General features: G+C 45.8%; 1 protein-coding gene across 1 annotated transcript; it reads left to right on the top strand.

Moving 5' to 3' along the window:
- Nucleotides 1–1016: 1016 nt before the first annotated feature.
- Nucleotides 1017–18541, top strand: LOC119386350 (arylsulfatase I). The gene is made up of 8 exons (XM_049414321.1): nt 1017–1118; nt 3001–3160; nt 4483–4595; nt 5790–5900; nt 9335–9461; nt 11593–11886; nt 13788–14224; nt 18334–18541. Exons 1-8 carry the CDS (start codon nt 1017–1019, stop codon nt 18457–18459), a joined length of 1470 nt encoding a protein of 489 aa, XP_049270278.1. The 3' UTR covers nt 18460–18541.
- Nucleotides 18542–22113: the final 3572 nt, after the last annotated feature.

Here is a 22113-nt window from a genome sequence, read left to right as displayed (position 1 = left end):
GCTCATGAAAAAAGAAATAGTGGAAGAAAGAAACAGAAAATTGGCAACGCTTAGCAAAACAGCAACAGCCAGGACTGCCTAGGCGCCCATCAGCTCCGCTGTCTCTTTAGCATTGCGCTTCCAGTGCAAGCTGCGCTAATTTTTTTCCTTAAACATTCTGAGTGACCGACGAAACAGGCGAATGGTGCGGCCCGGTTCGTAGGTGACGCTGCATATCGCATTCAATGTCGTATAGTGAATGTTGTGGACTTGCAGTACCTTCCTTTCTGAGCTGTCGACGTATAGCCAGTGCTTGGTCACTGTTTCTACTGTCTACAGAAGCATGAAACAGCGCAGTAGGTCGAGATGTGGAATTTCTCAGTCGAGGAACGCCGGCGATACAACGCGAAATATGCGCCGTGGCAGGCGACCAAGTACTGCTACAACTTTAAAGTAAAGCACAGTGCAAGGCTATGCTAGCTGGCGAGCAACCATTAAAAAAAGAAAAAAAAGAAAAACGAGAATACAAGACATGTGTTCGTGTCCTTCCCGCGCTCGTGTTTTTTTATTTTTATTTTTGTACACCTTCCTGTAACCTTCCTCTACTGTATAAAGATCCTTCCTGGTGTGTATTCCCTCACAATGCTGGCTTAAAAACACCGTTGCTTCACTGTAGAAAGAGGCTACCAGTTTTGTGAAACTCGTGTATGAACTCTGCTACACCCACACACGACAAGGCGGCACCACGAATTGAATGTGGTAAGTTTTCATTGAAACTACCCCTGTGCAAGGTATATTTTGTCGCAGCTGTCTTGTCAGTGGACTAGAGAGTTTTTTTGTTTTTTTTTGTAGAGTTAGCGCGTTCGTGCAATGTGCATGTGTGTTTATGGGGAAATGGACAGACGAAGCTTTTCAACCATGTATTGGGATAGCCGGATCTAATGCAGCCTGCCTTCTCGTATGCGTGCAAATGATTAAACAAGCAACAAAAAATGCCGCGGATGTTCGCTCGTATGCAGGGCTGTCGTGTATCCGAGATGTCACTTGTGCTGCTTATCTTTGGTTGTGTTACCTGGACTGTCGGAGCGTACAAGAAATCGGACCCACCGAACATCGTCTTCATCCTGGCCGACGACCTGGTATGCTGTTGAAATTACACCGCGCTATAGTGCATCAAGAACGTTATTGAAGCTATACGTATATAGAAAGCTAGCCGGGAGGTGTATACGGGCATAAATACGTACGGCGCCGTCCTCCGTGGTATTTAGAACAACAGGTGAACGATCCAGAGTACCTTTTGTACTCTATACTGTGGGAGGGCAGTGTATACCGTGCCGGTACCTGTGGAAGGAAAACCGTGCATAAACTATCACGTGGACACTAATATCATCGTAAGTGTACCGCAACGAAACGACACAAGAGAAAAGAAGACGAACGCAGGCGTAACTGTTTGCGCCCGTTGCGTCAGTGTTCGCCTTACTTTCTGTTGTGCCGTCTTGTTGCGCTATTTAGGATGATGTCACGATGATAATGTACAAACACCAACTCACCCCGCATTCAACTATTTTAAACTATCATGGGGACGCTGAGAGAAATTTCTATCCCGGACAAAGTTTTGACCGGCTGTCAAGTTCCTCCATTTTCCTGACATAAATGTAGCGGTCTATCTAGAAACGAACTTGGCAAGGGCAGAAATTTGGCCTTGTTGGTGCGACATATTCAGGGCTTAAAGTCAGGGGGGGGGGCAGGGGGGCCGGCCCCCTCTCCATTCTTTAAGGAGAAGCCCCCCCCCCCCCCCTCGGCAGGTCAACTGTAGCCCTGCAACACCCATATGAAAAGCGCTGGAGCTTATTTATTTTATCATGCAGTAGTGATTTGTGCGAGCTAAATATATAGCTTCGCAATTTTCCGAATAATGATTTCATCGCGATTATTCGGTTGACGTGGCGTCATAAAAAAGAAAAAAAAACACATACAGTTGTAGAACTGAATGCAATTCCCCGAGATACTGCACACCACAGGTTACTACCCTGTTCGAATAATCTCTGTGGCACAGCATACTGTTTCACGAGGCACCTGTGCGTGGAGCTGCGTCGTCGTCAATCAGTGAAGGTTCACCTTGGTCTTAGTAAGTTACCAGTCAACTTTCATTTACTTCAGTTGTGCATTGCGAGTCTGGTATAATGCCAGAAACACGTGCATTTCGCCTACTTTATGCAAGTAGGTGTGAAAGAAATATAGCGTTGTCGTGCCTGAGGTTCTCAATGCAGTGAGTCAACTAATGTATGTTCTGCGTTACAGGCAGAGTTATCCTCTTTCAGCTCACATATCTTTAATCCTTTACATCCCGCGTTATTTAAAAAAAAATCTATCCAAATTGCAATCTTTTAGTGCTGGATTTCATCGGCATATTGAGTAAATGCCGAAAATACACTTAGAATAGTACATTTACTTGTATAACCTTCATAAGCACTTGTTCGGTTGAGACGGTTGGCTTATATATAATATAAGTCGCTGCCCTATGCCCCCCCCCCCTTCAATGAAGGGAGACTTTAAGCCCTGGAGATATTCATATTGTTACGCGCGGCACTGAAATGACGAGGACAGGACAGGGAGTGACACTCACACAAGCGCTAACTCTCAACAATGATTTATTGGAAGCCGGATCAAACATATATACATGAAAAATTGTGATCACTCAGGCATGCGCAAACGTGGAGGCATCAAGGAATGATAATTCTTTTCTGGATAATGACAATGATGGTGCGCTGACGCAGTCTTGGCCTAGCTTATGTATGGTAGCCGATTCGGCAATCAACCGCGTAGTTTCATCTTGGTGCATGCGTACAACTGAGCACTCATCAAGAACAGGCGAACACCCACGCGTGCCGCAATGCGCGGAAGGCAAACCATCGCCGCCATTATTTACGTTGTTCTGGTGCTGCGGCCTAGGAAAGCCCGTCAATATAATCTGACGTTAACCACCTTAACCTAACATCTTGTCTCGTGTGTACGCTGCAGGGATGGGCGGACGTGAGCATGCACGGCTCCGCGCAGATTCCGACGCCCAACATCGACGCCCTTGCCAGCACGGGAATGGTGCTGAACAACTACTACGTGCAGCCCCTCTGCTCGCCTTCCAGGGCTGCACTGATGAGCGGTCTCTACGCCATACACACAGGTCTGTTCGGCTCGCCGCACGCATTTGCTGTATAATAGAAGCGTATACTGGTTCGTCCTGATGTCGATTGGAATGTGCAGCATATAGTGGGCATGGTGTCAACATGTAATCTTTCCACAATTAACCATTCGTAACGAAATGAGCCGGGCCGAAGCGGGACGTTGCGTTATAGAAATGGTTTTAAAAATTATCAGCGATCAACTTCATTTTTAATTGTGTATAAGGGTTGCTTTACCATTCACTGACCGCTTTCCGACTAATGATGTGTAAAGCTGCCGCGGAAAAAGATTAGTACAAGTGACCAATGCAGCAAACTCGCGATTAGCATCTGAAATACAGGCTTCATGAAGGATGGGCAGATTTCTCTATACGCGATCCCCGCTTTAAAACATGGATCTCGGGCCTTTTGATTACGTTTCGTTACGAACACGTACAGACGAGCGCTCTTTATAGCGGAGCGTCGTCGGCTGCTTCAAGCCTTCTCTCCAAACATTTTGTGTGATGACCTTATAACGCGCTGCTGAAGCCGTGATACGATCCACCCACTTTCCCGCCATGCAGTCCGAGAATAGGATGCCGGCGTATACCTCTCCTGTTAGCCATACTTCTTTCAAAAGCGATATCTGCACATATGTGCTCGAAGTATGGCTTAAATAGGTAGTCACACATAGGGAAAGTACGAATAACGAAAAAAAAACGTGGTAACGACGTTTTGCTCCTCAAGCGTATCCCCTTCAGGCATGAATTATGATGCACTGTCTGAAAATGCGTCAAATGCATGGCATGATTTCAAGACGCTCACTATTAGATTCCAAGAGAGAAAACGAAGGAATGTGTTGTTTTGTGTGAGCTTCAGTAATTGATGTTAATTCGCGTGTAAATAATTATCTAATAATTCTGCCATCAGTCAGCTTCAATACTTGCATAAAAAGAATCAACTATTAGGCCCGAAGAGCATGCACACCTTCTTTTTTGGTTGTATTCGTTTCGAGCGGAGAAAAAAATACTCCTGACGTTGGTCCTGGAACGCGGCACGTCGAACGATCGTCTAACACGGTAGTGTCTCCAGCAAAGTGATCCTCTGCAGCAATACGCAGGACAATTAAGTTAAATGACCGCTAGTTATCCAATCAGGAAGCGTACACTAATGTGCACACTGAGTTTCAGGCCATTTGAAGAAATACGCGGCGTGGGACGCGCCTCCGAAGTTCGAGGACGCCGTGTCTCAAAGGGGTATATCTCACCGCCGCCAATAATCTTTTTGACCGTTTTATTACCTATTTTGCGCTTCGTTTAACAGAGCGCGCTTTAACTCTGCCCAGGTTTTCAAGAAGGTGCCATATTGCCCGGAGTGCCAGCGGGGTTGTCCCTGAACGTGAAGATTATGCCCGAGTATCTCAAGGACCTGGGCTACGAAACACACATTCTAGGAAAGGTAATGCTATATAGACACACTGTATGTCACATTGATGACAAGCAGTTCCACAAGGGCTCTAATGTGCGAAAGGGGTTCAACCTTCATCCAGTGATGCATTCCAATATCATACTGGAAGAACCATCTTCTTTGCTCACTATTCCAACCTCACCTATGCAATTGTTTCTCTCATCACATGTCTCAACCCTCAAGTGTGGGTCGACAAAATAAACGGAACTCACACAGACTAATTTTTTCTTGCTCACACTCGCCTAAACTTCACGCACTCAGCCGGGCTCACCTAGAGCCAAGCTCAACAAAATTTTACCCCGTCGAGCTCATTTGGGCTTAAACTCACCAAAATTCTACTAAGCGGTGCTCACGGGGACTCAAACTCACGGGTTTGTCTGAGTCTGAGAGAGAATAAGCAAATAGGCCCATGAGTGAGTTTGCCGACGATGCAGTTAAAACTCGATCCAACGAAACCTGATCTTACGAAGAAATTTCCATTTCCCGGCAGGTACCCGTATACTGTTCAATGTTGTCATCAACCAGAATTAACGAAGCTCTCATGGCACTGAACTCGACTTGAACGAAGTTTTTCCGGAAATAAATAAGCAAAAATGCATGCAGGGATTTCTTTCCAAGTTTTACACAGGCGGCTTTTCTTCGGACATGCGCTGTAACGCTATCGCTTTAAAACATATAGCCCCCCTAGTCACGACACTATAGTTTTATTTTGACGAGGCTGCATGCACGTGGCAGTCGGTAGCGCCTTTACGTATCAAATGGCGCTGGGTGGTAGCGGCTTGTTGTCCCTGCAAGTACTCCCACGGAAACACGGTGATTGCTTTCGTTATGTAATGGTTTAGGCGACAGATGACACTGATCGTCTCCTCGGAACTTTCTTGCTCGGTCTGTTCGCACATTAACTACATTGGTTCCCCTGTTTTTTGAATATCGGCAGTGTGTCGTAACTTCACGTGACTGTGCACATCGCTTGTGTCGCCAGGACATGGGAGGAACTCATGCTCGGGCTGCCCTCGCGGACTTTTCACACGCGCAGGCGTGTACTAGTGACGAATAGAATGCCGTGGTAGCTTTCGGGCGACGCTACGTTACAATTTTAGATTTCGAAGGACCGAGAAACTCCGTCCTCGATTTTACGAACTTCCCGACTTAACGAAATAATTCGAGCGCCTTGTTTCTATACAGTGGCACATCGGATACTTCAACCTGAACTATACTCCAACTTATCGAGGCTTCGACAGCTTTTGCGGCTTGCACACGGGGCCTGACGACTACTACAGCCACATCTTGGAATGGGTAAGTTCACTGCCCTTTCGTGGAAAGCCTTGCTGTATAAAGCTCAGTCGTGAATACAGGCGACAGGTGAATATAATAAAGAATATACTCTGGGATGGTAACTATTTCATTTGTTAAGTTATGTAAGTGCCCGCGGACAGCAAAGTGACTTGGCAATGGTGTACATTAAGAATATCAGATGATAGTAAATATAATATAAAAGAGACGGAAGAAATAAAAATATCGTCTGATTTCAAATAAGACATACAAAATCTGCCGCACAGCACACCCGCGAAGAAAGAAATATCAGCATCTAAACGCACACTCTTACACTTCTGTCGCAGAATTCACTAGCCGGTAAATGCAGGTAGCAATAATAACTTTACTTCCTGAAAAAAAAAGTTGTGCGATCGAGTTTGAAACACTACTACGTCACAAATTGGAATACAATGCCATTGTAAAAAATTCGGCAGATCCCACGCGTTGTGGGAATCGGAGTTATGCGAAGCAGTCAGCGAGTACTTCTATGCTGTATTTTATGGCTTTGAGCCAAGCGTTACGAGGTGGATCGACGTGTTTTTGTAAGTGTGCACATCGTGGGCTTACCAGGCACGTCAACAACACTGGAGTTTAAAGGGTAACTTATGGTGCGACGGTAACGTCAGCTCTCATCACGTTAGAGTACATGCGTCAGTATTATCGAAACGAAGCGCAGTTTATGATGGAATCATGTGAATATCATACGTAACTTTCGTCAATGTATTCATCCGGGGTCGAGCAATGCTTCAATATAGCTTGCTGAATCATAGGGATACAAATGTAATGTTTATTAGGCTGCTATAAAAGCGTCTATAAGACTCCTATAAAAGAGCCACAACATATGTTGAAACTGCTTTGGAAAAAGACCTTATGCAGGTGTAATGTCGGTGCAACGTCAATTGTGGTTGCAGTGTTGGCTATCTAATTATATAACAAAGCAATAAACATTACATATGTTATCCTATAATACAGGCTCCATGCCAGGTTAACGTCAACTGCGGTTCCAGTGTTGTCTCCGCTTTTATAGGAGTCTATTAAACATTACATTTGTGCTTCTATGATTCAGCAAGCTATATTGAAGCGTTGCTCGACCCCGAAGGATCACGCTAACGAAAGTTACGCATGATATTCGCATCATCGCACCGTAAAGTGCACTTCGTTTCGCTGATGCTGACGTCTGTGCTCTACGTTACGTCAGACCATCGGTTATCCTTTGCACGCCAGTGTAATCGACGCGCCTGGTAAAGCTGCGATGTGCACACAACTACTACGCTTACAAAAACACGACAATCCACCTCGTAACTATCGACTCAAAACCAAAAAAATGCATCATAGACAACTACTGGTTCATTGCTTCGCATGAAACCGATTCCCACAAGGCGTGTGATCTGCCGAATTTTTATTCTTTCCATTCGTCGGGTCAACGCTGCTGATGTCGGTTTTTCTTAACGCTCTCTCATTTAAATGACCAATGTCTGCTCTCGTCGTTCCTGGGTAGATATAAACTGTCAGCCACCTGTGGCGCATACCCGTACACCGCGGCCCATGGTAAACGGGTATGTGCCACACGTGTCTGGAGGAAAGGGTTTGACGACGTACGCGATAGGATTTTCACGTTATTCACGTCATGACCCGACAGTCATATTCGTCAAATTCCCTTACCCTCCCATGCCAATTTTGGTCTACACCAAGTTAAGGAGGCGATCATGAGAGCACCCAGACTTAGGCGGCTAGATAGATACGTAGATATGCTCAAAGTGCCAAAGGTTCGCCAAGAAATGTTTCTCATTTAAAGGTAAAAAGGAAAGCACGTTCAGTTTGCCTCGTTATCGTACATAACGATGAAGTTCACCAGCAACAACATTACGGTACAGCTTTGGGGAATTATGCACAGTGTCATGGGACGAATAGATAGCGAGGAGTGTGGTCGTATATTACGAACTATTTGAACTTTGTATTGTACGATGGGAGAGCCAGGAGAGCGGAGATGCATGCAACTGTCCCGAATTATAGCAGAAATCGCGAACGTGAGCCAACGCCGAACACACACGGAATTTTATCGCCATACTTTCGGGATGCACAACTCACTTCGGTTAGCTCCTAGGTGTGATTATAAATAATGCAAGTTGTCGGCCCACATTTCTTAAATCAACTATCTCATTAAGTGTGCGAGACGACGGAGCACAAGAATGTTAATCTATATTGCATAAAATTACTACAACACATATCGTACAACGGCCGACACGAAGTTGCACAGCCTCCGTGCACTTGAATGGATCCCCTATGCTAGCAAATAGGTACTATAATCAAAAGCTAGTAAGCACGTACCTTTTTAAGAAGTTGTTGACTGTCATAATCGTTAGGTTTGATATGATTGGAAACTTATCATAAACACAAACGCTTTCGCCGTTAACCTAATTTTTTCGACAGCGGCGGAGCTTCGCCTATGTCGACACTTTAAAGGACTATAGATCTTAGTGTAGATAAGGTGGGTAGCGCAGGCGCGTGACTGCAATGTCATATGTAATGTACGGCGTAGTCCGGACGCTCCACGGAAGTTGTCTGTGATGCGCCGACCGTCCACAGAAGGAAATATGCTGGCGATGTAAAGCTGCCAGCAATAACCACGGTGTCATTATTCAGATTCGCCAGTTTTCTATGTGAAGCGTCCGACTTAATTCGTTTTGCTGCGTGATGGCAATGTTGACGAAACTTGTAACAACTTTTCTCTTCACTTTATTTACGGTGTCGTTACATTATGGGAAGCTGTGCGCGACCTTTGCTGCGCACAATGTTTGCCCCAAACAATCCTTGGAACACGCGCTGGTACTACACATATCATCTTGATCGTCGTCTCATCACAGGAAGGGCGCAGTGGCCTTGACTTCTGGAACAATACGCAGCCCCTGACGGATGAGGACGGAAAATATTCTACCACTCTGTTCACGGAACGGGCTACTTCTATCATAGCGAAAAGGAATAAAATCGAAAGTAAGTACTTAAATCTCGTCGAATGCATCAAGCACAAAAACGAAAAGATGTCCCCACTTCTTGGTTAGTACCACTTGAGGAGTTCCATTTTAGATGCATACAAATGCTCAACAAAACGTTTCTCGCTGTTCCCTACAAACTGCAGAGTGGAAGTGATATGGAGGTTGCCCTCGTGGCATTTATACAGTCGGCGTCGAGAGTTTAGAGACTACTAGGTCAGAGAAAACTGAATTTCCCAGCAATTTGTGACTGTATTCGGTCGAACTGCACAGTACATATTGATTTAAAATTCCTGTCGTATATGGTTCGATCACACGTACATACATGGCTTTTGAGCCAAATTATTGCGGCAACATTAACAGTTTTTGGCTCTGCTAAAATGTATCGCCGAGTGGTGGTCGACTGTGTGCGCATGCGTCTTGCAGCCCCTGTTCCTGTACTTGGCGCATCAGGCAACACACGGCGGGATCAATCCGACTCCACTGCAAGCCCCGGGGGGAAACGTGGCTAAATTCCCGTACATCGGTGAACCGGACAGGACGATTTATGCAGGCAAGTTTCTGCTATTTAAATGGGCGCCGGTATATGATTTTGTGGTGGCCTCACGGATACTTTTTGCAGCGCACTGATCGGGGTCAAAGATTAAGCGGACTGCACGCTACCTTACACCTTATATCCACTTTAACGATATTCTGTGCAATGAACACTTTCGGAATAGTCGACTGTTCTCAAGTTTGCATACGTTACAAAGTGTTAGACTATAGGGTTACTTGGGATAACCTCGTGCTGTCACATGAGTCACGGCACAGCAACTCGCCTGTTTCTGCACGCTGGTAATCAGAATGCATGTCAACGCTGTGGGGGTGCTCATGCCCCCTATAAAGTCGTTTTCGCCTCATGGCGTCGTAGTTAGCTAATTGCAGCCGAGCGAGAGTCCGCGCTGTACCGGTGGCGTCGCCTGGTGAGAGCTGGGTTATGCGTTGTCATGAGGAGGGAGCTCACCCTCTTTTGGGGCTTGGCGCGGCCGTGGACGGTCGACACTCGTGGGAGGTCCGTGGGTACCGTGGGTGCGATACCACAGCTCGTTCCCGCGTACTCCCGTGGTGAGTCGAACGTCGGCGACGCCGCATTCGCGGTACATTGCATGTGTTATATTGTTGATGTGTTGTATTGGTATTATGGTGGCTTATTTGTCACGTTAGTGCAGTTATTTCTAAGATTCAGCTGGCGAGCTCGCCATTATGTAAAAGAGGTTAAAGGGGCCCTGCAACACTTTTTGAGCATGGTCAGAAAACGCTGCCGATCGGTAGTCGAGACTTCCGAGAACACGCGAGCCAAATATTGTAGCACTGCAGCGGCCTGGAATCTACAGTCAGCGAGGAATCGCTTCCTCTTCTCTCTACAAATGCTGCCATATACCCAAATTTCTGCGCCATATACCCAGTCCGCGGCCATTGACTGATCTGAACATCCTTAGCTGCATAGTTAACGTTGCCCACGCGGGATGCCCCCGCGTGCCCGCGCGCGCGATTGAAAGTAAGCGGCGCGTTCAAGAAAAAAAGAAAATATTCAAGGACATGACGCGCGCTGACGAAGGGACGCATCTTCTTACCCCCTTGTCATCCCTCTCCCTGCGTAGCTTTCAGTGCGCTCGCTAGTGCGAGAGGAGAGAGAAAGCGCTTGGAGCATGCGACAAATCTCTGTAACTCCGCTCGTACTTAACGGATTCTAAAAATTTTTGCGGCATGTGATTCGTGAAGGGTCATGCGATAATAGTTCGGCTATTCCGTTATAACTCAGAAAAGTGTTGCAGGGCCCCTATAATAAATGTCCACATGTTCATTTGCACGACGTTTGTACTGTGCCCTTTGTTCCGAGAGTGGCCGGGCTCTTTCGAGACCCCAAAACGGTACGGCAGTGGAGATGTCTGGTTGTGAAGCATGTGTCTGACAATATACGAAAGCCGACGCTGGAAGTCGAGCATATTTCGGGCCAACGTATTTGATATGTGAACCTTTTATTGCGATAACGATCACATATATGGACACTCTAAGCGAATTTCCGCGCCATCGCCGTGATGTACCACATAATTTCCGAGAACGACCAGACCCCATCGCGCCCCGCGTGCAAAGGCAGGTGAGGTGGGAGTGCCGTTCATCACTCCAATCTTGCAGTCACCGAGCAGAATGTGTTCATGTTTGCCTGTGCTCGGTGACATCATGCTCGTTAACGCAATTAGTAAGAGAATATGTGCTGCAACATATACACAGGGACGATAAAACTATGAACCTTATTTTGTGGAGTTGTATAGTGCATTGCTATAGCAATCAATGCTTCGCCTTTGATGTGGAACTGCGACATTTTTTTCCACGTGACATGAAGAGAAACTCATCTCTGGCTAAGGGAGGAATGATCATCGCCATAATGACTCAGGGATAGAGCGTATACAGAATTTTTCGGCGGCAGGTTCTATCTTTCACGCACCGTTGAGCGCGTTAAATGATCATATGCAAATCTTCCTATATACACTTAGGGTGTCGAGACTAACAGCTAAAGCTGCTGAAGACTAAGATATTGCTGATCCTGCCTGAAATATTTGTGTCCATTTTCTACAGTCGTTTCTTGTACTTCGGCATTAGATCGACGAATTGCGCGTATGTATACAATAACGACGAAACGACAGGAATGGTGGACGCCCTGGACCAGTCGGTCGGGGCTGTCCTGGAGGCGCTCGAAGCAGAGTCCATGCTCGAGAACACGATCATCGTGTTCAGCTCGGACAACGGTGGCTCCCCCACGGGATTCTTGGCCAACTACGGTTTCAACTGGCCCTTACGCGGAGCCAAGGGGACACTCTGGGAAGGCGGTGTCCGTGCAAGCGCCTTCGTCTGGAGTCCACGGCTCCGCCATGGCGGGAAGGTCTCACAGCAGCTTATGCACATCACTGATTGGTTGCCAACGCTTTATTCGGCAGCTGGTACGTGTCCTCTTATTTTTTTTTTCCTTTTTATGACTGACTCGCGAGCACTGGATCGTGCGATAGCGTTTAGATTGATTGAGCTTGTTCGATAAGGATACCGACAATATTTTACACGAGACATTTTAAGTGCGACAAAGGCAGGACGATCGCGCGCTTAGCGCTGCCTTTATGTATGTGACAGCTTCGGCTTATTATTTATGTATTTCTCTATTTGTGCCTGTGTCGTGTTCATATATCGCCGTGAGAGCGCGGCTGACGAAGATTGCTAATCGAGGTTTCACAGTATACAGTTAATATATATTAGGTATATCAGCAGGGGCGCAGCCATAAAGTTTTTTCGGGACGGGTTGGGGGGGGGGGGGGGGGAGAGTTGCGATTCCCCTTCATGTGTGTTCGTGCGTGTGTCTACATGTGTACGCGTATATAGACATATATAAAATGCTAAAGTTTAGTTAAGACGGAGGGGGGGGGGAGCCCAAAGTACCTTTCTGCAGCTACGCCACTGGAGGCAGTTGTTGAAAAAAGATTAAAACGTAGGCACTGTGATCTAAAACACCAGAAATCACGCGATACGCCTACAGGCCGGTTTATTAGCAGCGGCGAGGAGAGAGATGTATATTCGGTTCTAACACTCCGAATATAACGAAGAAATTATGTTTATGAGGGCCTCACCTGAAGTTCTGTACTATGGCTATAGCACTTCTTTTTTTCTTTCCGATGAGTTGCCGCGGTATGGTAATTGAACTTAGTGTGCAGCATGCAAATATATACACGAGTTGGCAGATGGAATTAACACCATAAGCTGGCAGACTTCTTCCACGTTTTGTGAACACAGTGCAGTACCTAACAGGTACCATGCGTACTTATCTGAAGACTATAGGGAACTTTGACGACACATCTGCCTGCCTACTCAACTGGGCGAAATGAAAAAAAAAGGAAAAATATACAAGAAATTGAATATGCGCGGGTAATCACAGCATGCATTTCAATTTCAAGCTCGAATTTTCGTTTACCAGAACAAAGTACACTGGATGGACACCCTGGCAAAGAGCTGTCTGAGCAGCTTGACGAAAGCTTATGGTCCATTACGTGGAATTCACGAAATACATAACATTTTCAGCAGATGACAAAGAATTAAAGAATGAACACACAACAATGCATATCAAATAACAGAGTCGAGTTTCAATAGAATACACCACTGAGCAGTTAGTTCCCTGCGACGCATTGTGCGTGTTATTCCGCTCAATCTGCCCACAGAGTGGTTTTTGACCCAACAAAGGGGTGTAAGGACTGATCTGATTTTGACAACAATAATAATTGTTGGGGTTTTACGCCTCAAAACCATGATACGATTATGAGGGACGCCGTGGTGGAGGGCTCTAGAAATTTCGATCACCTGGGGTTGTGCACCTAAATCTAAGTACACTGGCCTCTAGCATTTCGCCTCCATCGAAATGCGGCCGCCGCGACCGCGGGATTCGATCCCGCGACCTTCGGGTCAGCAGTCGAGCACCATAACAACTAGACCCTCGAAGCGGGCCGTCTGACTATAATAATAATAATAATAATAATAATAATAATAATAATAATAATAATAATAATAATAATAATAATAATAATAATAATAATAATAATAATAATAATAATAATCTTTATTCTGGCATGTGTACGTTAAATCCCACCGAGATGAGGCAAAAGGAAACAGACATAACTGTTTCCTGACTAAGCCTACTACTAGACTACTAGGCTAAGCCCAACAATGTCCTAACCTGGACCTCTTGCCCACGTAATCCCCAACAGCTGCCAAGATCCAGCCGACCCCTGAATTCGCCGAAGTGAAGGGGTCTCATTCATTCATTCATTCATTCATTCATTCATTCATTCATTCATTCATACAGGAGGAGACGTGAAACGCCTGGGCCCCCTCGACGGTGTCGACATGTGGCACTCCCTCGTCGTCGGCAAGCCGTCACCTCGCACCGAGATATTGCTCAACATCGACGAGAATACCCGAACGGCTGCTTTGCGTCACCGAGACTTCAAGCTGGTCGTGGGGTGCACCAGAACGCTGGACGCGCGCTTCGAGATCCCAGGAGGAAGCCGACCGTACGCTGACCTGGACGTCCTGCTGAAGCAGTCCAAGGCAGCCGCTGTGCTGCGACGATTCTACGGCAAGAAGCCCGTGTTCAAGCACGTCGACAAATGGAGGCGGCAGGCGACGATCGAGTGCGATCCCTCTCGTCACGTTAACTTCGCTTCGGGAGGCACCTACTACCTTTTTAACATCGCCGATGATCCGTGTGAGCAGCGAAACCTGGCTGAGGAGCGACCGGACGTAAGTGTCGCTGCATCTATAACCTCAGTGCCCTTTAAACGTTTCCTTTTAACAGGGAAGCTGTTTAAGCCGGCGGTAAGAACTTTGATGTGTACACAATACTATCATCATCATGAACGGGTATGTTACACAGAAATTAGGCAAATTCCACTACACACCGCTGGCCCGCTAAAAATGATGAAGGCAACAGACGGGCGGCAAACACCAATTAAGATTTATAGACAGACATAACCAGTCATTGAGAAAAGCTTTAATAAACCGCCCGAATTAACCCAGTGATAAACACCGTGGCGGCGCGCTTCGGCTCCGCTGAAGCATCTGTACGGAGTGCTTCAGCGGTACGTACAACGACATACTAATACTAGGGAACGGGAAAGGCAACGGCGGCTGCGAGAAGACCCCGAAGCGATGGAAGCCCTACGCGCACGACGACGTGCACGTAGATCTATGGGCGGTGTGAACGCTCGGTTTCAGCGCTAGTTTCTGTCTCTGGAGTTTGGAAATCTGTGTCGTGTCTGTGACTGTCTGTTGTTCAACTCGAACCTCTCTGCGCTGAGAGGCAACCTATAGAAACAACGTAGCATCACCTAGCTAAAGCCTAGCAACAACCTAGAAGCAACCTAGAAATAACCTAGCATCACCTAGCTAAAGCCTTGCAACTACCTACAAGCAACCAGATTAGACTACATAATCGTCCAACTTAGCTCTTTCAAGCCTTGTGCGACTTAGTCCAAGCTTCCATAGGCGTACCTAACGGGGGGGGGGGGGGGGGGGGGGAATACGGGGCAGGGGGGGCGCTTAGCCCCCCCCCCCCCCCCCCCCCCCCCACTGAGAAAGGAGCCCCCCCCCCCACTTTTGACAGCGGTTATTGTCGGCTGCAGACTGGGAAACTTGCAAGTCAGGCAAAGTTTTACTTGAACGCCGCAATAACGTAATTGTGTAATAAAATTTGTCCTATGATTCTGCTGTGACGACTGTCCTCCGTGTGTCATGACTACGCACTGTTGGCTACCTGTGGTGCGGGCTACCTATTTAACGCTTGTGCGTCTTGCGCTCGAGCCTTGCAGAGGAGGCTATTGTTATTCAGCAGCTGCTCTTTAACATTACAGCAATCTGTCATGATTTTATTTTGTCCTGCCTGGCCAGAAATTTAAGTAATCCACGACGCAAATATGGGCGGAAACCAGTAAACGTTTTATAGCCCGATCAAACGCTCTCCTTTTTCATCAAATTCAGTTTCTTTCTTTGAAAACGAATAGCATCGCCATTGCTCCATATTCAAGCTTCTGTGAGTTGATGAGTATGCAGAAGTGTCCTGTATTTTAGTTGTGCCCAGCCAGGACAGCTAAAATAGGTTCCCACTTTAGTCTCAGATTAGCCTGCTTCACTTGGTTTATTATATGGTAGCCTGCAGCGATCGTGGCGGCTTGTAACAAGGCAGTGGACTCGAGCACATTGAGAAGTCCAGCTTTCAAGTTTGCCCCCTTACTTGATCTACCTCACCAGGGAGATGATCAGCGTCCGCGGTTTTCTGGACTAAGAAGGCTGCCTACCTGCAAAGGATTGTGTCCGTTCCTAATAATGTTTATTTCTCTCTCTGCCTCTTTGTGAGCAACGATGAGTTCACAGTCAGTTGTACACACGCAAAAACAGCTCAACATCGTTATACTATACTGAAAGTATCTGTTGCACATATATCAATCCATCTCGCCCGCTGCCAATGTGATTGGCGGGCAACCTTCTTAAATTACATTCAGAAAGAGACACTGCCTGGTTATTGCGAAAAAGAAAATGAGTTGTTGGTCAGCACAGTAATGTGCTGCTTATTGTGCACACTTCATTTTAACGCCGCGAGTTTTCGCAAACTTGTGACGTGGCGCAACAAGGACGCGATTTTATGGCACATTGAAAATTTTTGATGAATAGCGAACAACCAATGACAAACAATACGTCGTATTGAAAATAGTTGATTATTATTTTTACGCAGTCATGCTTACGTGGTAATTGCGCGGTGGATCACTTACGCGTCATTTGTTGCGTCGTTTTACAAGCAGGTGCTGTGAGCATGACCTTGAAAATTTCGACCAATCATTAACAGCTAACGACCTTAATGGAAGGAAACAATGCGGGGTAGTTTAACGTTACAATCGCCCACATTTTTTCGAGGAAAACTTAAGCTCACACAGTTTACGTAGGCAATGTACTTGGAGAAACCGGAAGGGGGGAGTATAGAGCCACTTCACCGCGTTTTCGTCCCCCCCCCCCCCCTAGCTGGGAAAAGTAGGAGGGCAAGGAACGAGACCTAGTATATAAATTCGTAATAAATTATAACCTTATAACTATACATAACCAGCTCAATGGGGTTTCCATAAATATTAATCGACTGAACTTGGTCTTCTTCTTAAGAAAGACTTTATATTAGAGGACTCTAAGAGTAAAGAAATTGGCACTCGGCTTATCCTGAAGACTTCTGCGAAGTACCTTGCTTTGTAAGCCACATGTTTTGTTAATTAAGTCAACATTTAAGGTACTAGAGTCATAGCAGGTTATTCATACTCATCGTATCTACAACGCCAAACTAAGACTGGGAAGTATGCTGGTGCAATGCTCAGATGATCAGGTTAAATTTGGGTGTACTTTTTAAACCTCACGGTAATATTTCGAAAAGGTTGTTAAACACTGCTGTGTTGTCGCGCACAATCTGTTTGTGCAGATTCTTCCTTGATTTAAAACAGTTTTGAAAAGCCAGTCATCTGGTCAGCTCTATGATATAAAAAATCATCTCAAATGAAATTATATATATATATATATATATATATATATATATATATATATATATATATATATATATATATATATATATATATATATATATACGGCGGACAGAGGGAGCGACGCCAGCCCCCCCCCACTCACGAATGAGTTGGTACGCCACTGCAAGCTATGGATGGGTTTCGGTGCCGCCATATTGGGCTGTTAACCTTGTCGTTTTGCATCTTTAACAACTAAACGAACAGTGCTACTGTAGACGCATACGCATGAAAACGGTTGGGCCGATGCATATGACGTTTCATGACCTTATTCACGTCGCGATATACGAAAGAAAACATTCGCTTAACAGCCCAAGGCGGCGGCGCCTATGTGTCTTAGGTAAAATCGCCTGTATGCGATCGCATGCCTTAGCCTCGTTGTAAAGTACGGGGTCGTACCTCTGGTGCACAGCTCAGAGTACGGGTCGTGGTACCCCAGCCTCGGTCACCACTGTTGCGAATTACGGGGTCGTGTTGTCCCACCGCTGCCACCACTGTTGAGAACTTGCTATGACGCAAGGGTAGCATGTCGTAGTGAGCCGCAAGGATGAAGAGCCTACGTAGCCGAGGTCGGACCTTCGTTCAGAAGCTGAACAAAGAGACAAGCGTTTTCCAAAACGATAACAAGTTCATAACACGTAAAATGTTTCGCTGTACACAGCCTGCCAGCTCGACTGAGACTCCGCTGGGGCGACTACCTTACAAGAGGCCGACAGGGCCTTAAATAACGTTTCTTCTATTGTCCCCTCCACGGCGGTTGGGATGTGGTCCAGCTCGTTCTCCCACTTCAACAAAGTCCTCCTATGTAGGCGGGCGTTGACTGTTTGTCGTAAAGCCTGCTCGGCACAACTCGGCACTGTCGAAGACAGTCTAGTTCCCACGGGACTAAAGCCTGAGGAATTCCACCTGCGTAGGCGGCCAGCAGGGCACGGTCGAAGAAGGACCTGTTCCCACGGGACCGCAGCGTAATGGCGTTGGTGGGGACGACCAGGGTTCGCCGATACTCTGGCGGCTGACTGATCTACCCGTGGGAAGTAGGGTTGCACGAAGGCAGGAGCTGTGGCACAACAGCGTACTCCCCACGATTTGTGAACGACGACCATGCTGAACGGTGAAAGGAGGTGGTGGTGTCATGGCCTACCGCAGCACCCCGCCGTGTTCACTCGCATATAAGAAGCAATTTAGGACAGGCTAATGTTGTCTATAAGTAACAATATTGTCGTAATTCGGTGTCTATCTAATGACGCTTGCGTATGGACAACAGCGCGAGTTGGTTCTGCCTGTCTTTTGTCCTTACAGGTCCTTTCCATGTTGCTGAAAAAACTGTCCGCCTACAACGAGACTGTGGTGCCACCTGTGACTACAATGGCAGACCCCCGGAGTTATCCCGACCAACACAACGGGATATGGGCACCATGGCTGTAAAAGTGAACTCTGTTGTGTACTTCCCATCGGCATAATTTTGAAGAACTTTGACCACCAACATCGTTACACTATATACATCAGGAATTCATACTGTGCAGTAAAAGACTTTTTGACTGCAGCAGTTCCTCACTGAGCATGTTCCGCAGCTCTCTCTCTCTCTCTCTCTCTCTCTCTCTCTATATATATATATATATATATATATATGTATATATATATATATATATATATATATATATATATATATATATATATATATATATATATATATATATATATATATGTGCATGGCTTGCACGTGACGTCACAGACAGGTTCTCCTCGCTTGTTCACAAACATGCCGGCCACCGTAACTTTTTTATCTCATTAGAGTGTCATTTCAGCGGAGGATGCAATGCAAGCATAGGCGTGCTCAGGGGGGGGGGGGGGGGGCAAGGGGGCGAGAAGGGGGGGGGCGCAAAGTCAGCCCTATACATTGTAGGGGGGGCGAGAAGAGGGGCGCAAAGGCAGCCGCATACATTGACATAATAGGGAGGGGGGCGCTGCGACGAACCTTCGCCCCCCCTGAAGGGGAACCCTGCGCACGCTTATGAATGCAAGCTAAGTATATATGCATTATTGTGTTCGCCATTGCGATAATAAATAGGTCCTTATGCCACTATACCCAACATCAAACCTGTGAGAGACGACACTAATAATGTGAACTGTCGAAAAATTTGGGAGCCATCAGAAACAGCGAGGGAGGGGCACACAGACAGCAGATCCGTCACTACCACTGTGGAACGTGCAAAAAAATTGGCCGCCATCCCGCCCTACGAATGTGAATGTCTAGCGAAGCTGTATCAAACACCGCACATCCTGTTGGGGGGGGGGGGGGGGGGGGTATGTTTTATTATTACTTTAGAGTAATATGGTAGTGATAAACACTTTGTGGCCGGTGTGGTAGACCGTGATTGGTTCCGCGACCATTTTCAGCAAGACGAATTTGTTCCTTTCATATAGCATTGTATTCACGCTGTTCTTCTGGCGTATTTAATTTCCGTGGTCTACGCATGGCAGTTTTAGAATGAACTGAATGAGTTGCTAGACGGGTCTCCCTTTTATAATGAAAGCGCGAGACACACGTGGGGAGAAGGAATGGTCGTTTGGCGCCATTCGAAGCCCTCGCGTGAAGTGCAAAGCAGCTGCACCGTAATCTTTACCGGGAACGCGTGGGAGGGTGTTCGCATCGTTCACAGGCGCCTTATGATCCATCATGCGGTTTTGATGCTTGTCTTGTGGTTTCCTTCGTTGAAACGAACTCTCTATGCTGTATGCCTGATTGCAAAGATATGCCGCTTGCCTTCAATTGTTAAAGGGACCCTAAACCACCCAGAGGTCGAAACTTAGTTGTGGCGTTGAAGTTGTGCACGAGTCTAGAGCGAACGCGTTCGTCGGCTCCTCTGTCTATGTCTCCGAATGCCCTTCCTCAGCGTCCGAGGTGCAAACGCAAGGAACGCGCGTGAATTTTCTCTGCTTGAGTCGACTGATACTTTGGGTTGTAATTTTCCACGATGTATATATATACTGCCCTTTATGTGTTTTGTGTTTTCTTTGAAAGATGTTGCAGTACCCGTGTTCTCTTTATTAAGCTTCACAAGGGAGCTATTATTGACACTTGCAACTACAAGTTTCATTCTGCAGTTCTGTACGCCACTAATAACCAAATTTTTGTGTTTACTACAAGTTATGTACTTTCCTTTTTTTTCTTTGTTCAATCGAATTCAAGTGACTGTTGTTAGCAGATAAACATTATTTCTTGTATGTTTTACTTCTGTTTACTTTAATTAGAACTGTTACAGTTTCAGTTATGTATACATCCGATGGGACCCGCACTAGCCTTTGGCTATGAGACCACACAGTTTGTGCATATTTTGTATAAGATATGTGTGCAATAAAGAACATTCATTCATTCATCTGCTAACAGAGGAACACGCGAGCGCGAGCGTCTGTCGGCGGTTTAGGGGCCTGGCGTTTTATTTTTAGTCCACGGAGACGAAACCGTTCCGTGGTAGAGGTAGAGTGTACTTGAATACACTCTACTAGAGGTATACATAGCTTCGCTGTAAAGTGGTTTTATATAACTGGGTACGCACTAAATCTGGAAGAGTGTGTATTCTCCACTTTGTGAAGCTTCTGTAGCCATAAGTCTATTCACTGGTATGAACTGAAAGTAATTATTTAGGATTTACCTTAATACCCGGTGTGATATTGGTTTCACATGTTGTTGGAAAGTGGAGTTGTTATTCCAAATTATAGGAGACATATCACACATTTGAACGTTTTCATTAAATAAGGGAACATTGCACATATAAAAAGAATTGAAGTGTGCTGAATCTCGACAACGACAAGTCAAGAACCAATCAGGCCGGCTGTACTGGAATCCTTTGGGGGATTCATAGAGCCTTAAAAATGATTGTACAGCTAACAAATCAAATCAAATAAAAAGAGGAGAAAGTATCAATCGCTTTCAGATGTAAAGCATTTATTTGCCCCAAATTTAAGTACTGTAGTACTACACATAGTCTCAACCGCAATTTGTGTATGAAGCGTTGGTCTCAAGACTTGCCTGTCCATTGCAAGCTCACCGCTACGTAAGCAGCATACGAGACAGCACTCGTGTACCGTGCAGAAGCCTTGGCAGATAATTCAAAGGGCACCACTAAAGGGTGATTCCACGAGAGATCGAACATGCCTGTCCGGTCGCAATTTTTGTTTTGCCTGGGTTTTTTATATGTTATGTGGGCACATTCAAAGTGCACGGAACTGAAAATTTTATTTCCAAGAAACGCTCCCAGCGCGCCAAAAAAATATTTGAATGTGGCGGCGCGTGCCTCCTGTTTTTGCTCACTGCAATGTTTTCGGACTTCACGGCCGAATTTAGCGCGAACTATAAATTATGTGTCAAAAATTTCTTTTGCTGGTTTTAATACGCATTACTGTGAATTACATCCATGCTTTTTTTATGCCGTCCTCAAAAAGAAGAAAATGTAAAAAAATGGCAAACACGGCCGAAATCAAAAAAGGGTCCTAAGTTTGAGGCGCCTTGGCGCCTTTACTATTTCAAACAGAAACTTGAAAACAGTGTCAACTATAGAAAAGAGCCTTTGCAACATTTATACGGAAGATCATTTTCCTACGGGCAGCGCAAAAAAAGAAAAAATAGTTAAAGAAGCGAGTTTTTTCAAAAAAATACATTTTCAAAAAATAAAATAAAAAAAAAACTCCGGTCTCAATTTTGACGGCAATTTTTTATCGAAGAGCGCTTATGTCAATGAACACACGGTTTTAATATCATATGTCCTCATTTGCTTTGTTTACGAGATATAACTGGCCAAAATGACCCTTTCTGTGAGTGCTCACTTCAGTGCGACTGATGGTTGTTAATAGCTTGCATTATGCGTAAATCGCAGTTTTAATTATTCTGCTGCAGCAAAACCTTGCTCTGGTGGCTTTTCGTCAAGAAAAATGTGTTCTCAGATTTTATTTGGTTCTACCGTGTGCGAAAGTGGGCTGCTGCCGCCCTCTAAAGGGTGATTCCACGAGAGATCGAACATGCCTGTCCGGTCGATATTTTTGTTTTGCCTGGGTTTTTTATATGTTATGTGGGCACCTTCA

Source organism: Rhipicephalus sanguineus, chromosome 3, assembly GCF_013339695.2.
Source record: "Rhipicephalus sanguineus isolate Rsan-2018 chromosome 3, BIME_Rsan_1.4, whole genome shotgun sequence".
Lineage (NCBI taxonomy): Eukaryota > Metazoa > Arthropoda > Arachnida > Ixodida > Ixodidae > Rhipicephalus > Rhipicephalus sanguineus.
This window is presented reverse-complemented; position numbering and strand designations above follow the sequence as displayed.

Excerpts from the sequence above, each read along its gene's own strand:
- LOC119386350 (XM_049414321.1), top strand. The coding sequence starts at position 1,017 with ATGTCACTTGTGCTGCTTATCTTTGGTTGTGTTACCTGGACTGTCGGA. Across the intron at positions 4,596-5,789 it reads AAACACACATTCTAGGAAAG|TGGCACATCGGATACTTCAA; the intron begins GTAATGCTATAT and ends GTTTCTATACAG. Across the intron at positions 11,887-13,787 it reads AACGCTTTATTCGGCAGCTG|GAGGAGACGTGAAACGCCTG; the intron begins GTACGTGTCCTC and ends TCATTCATACAG.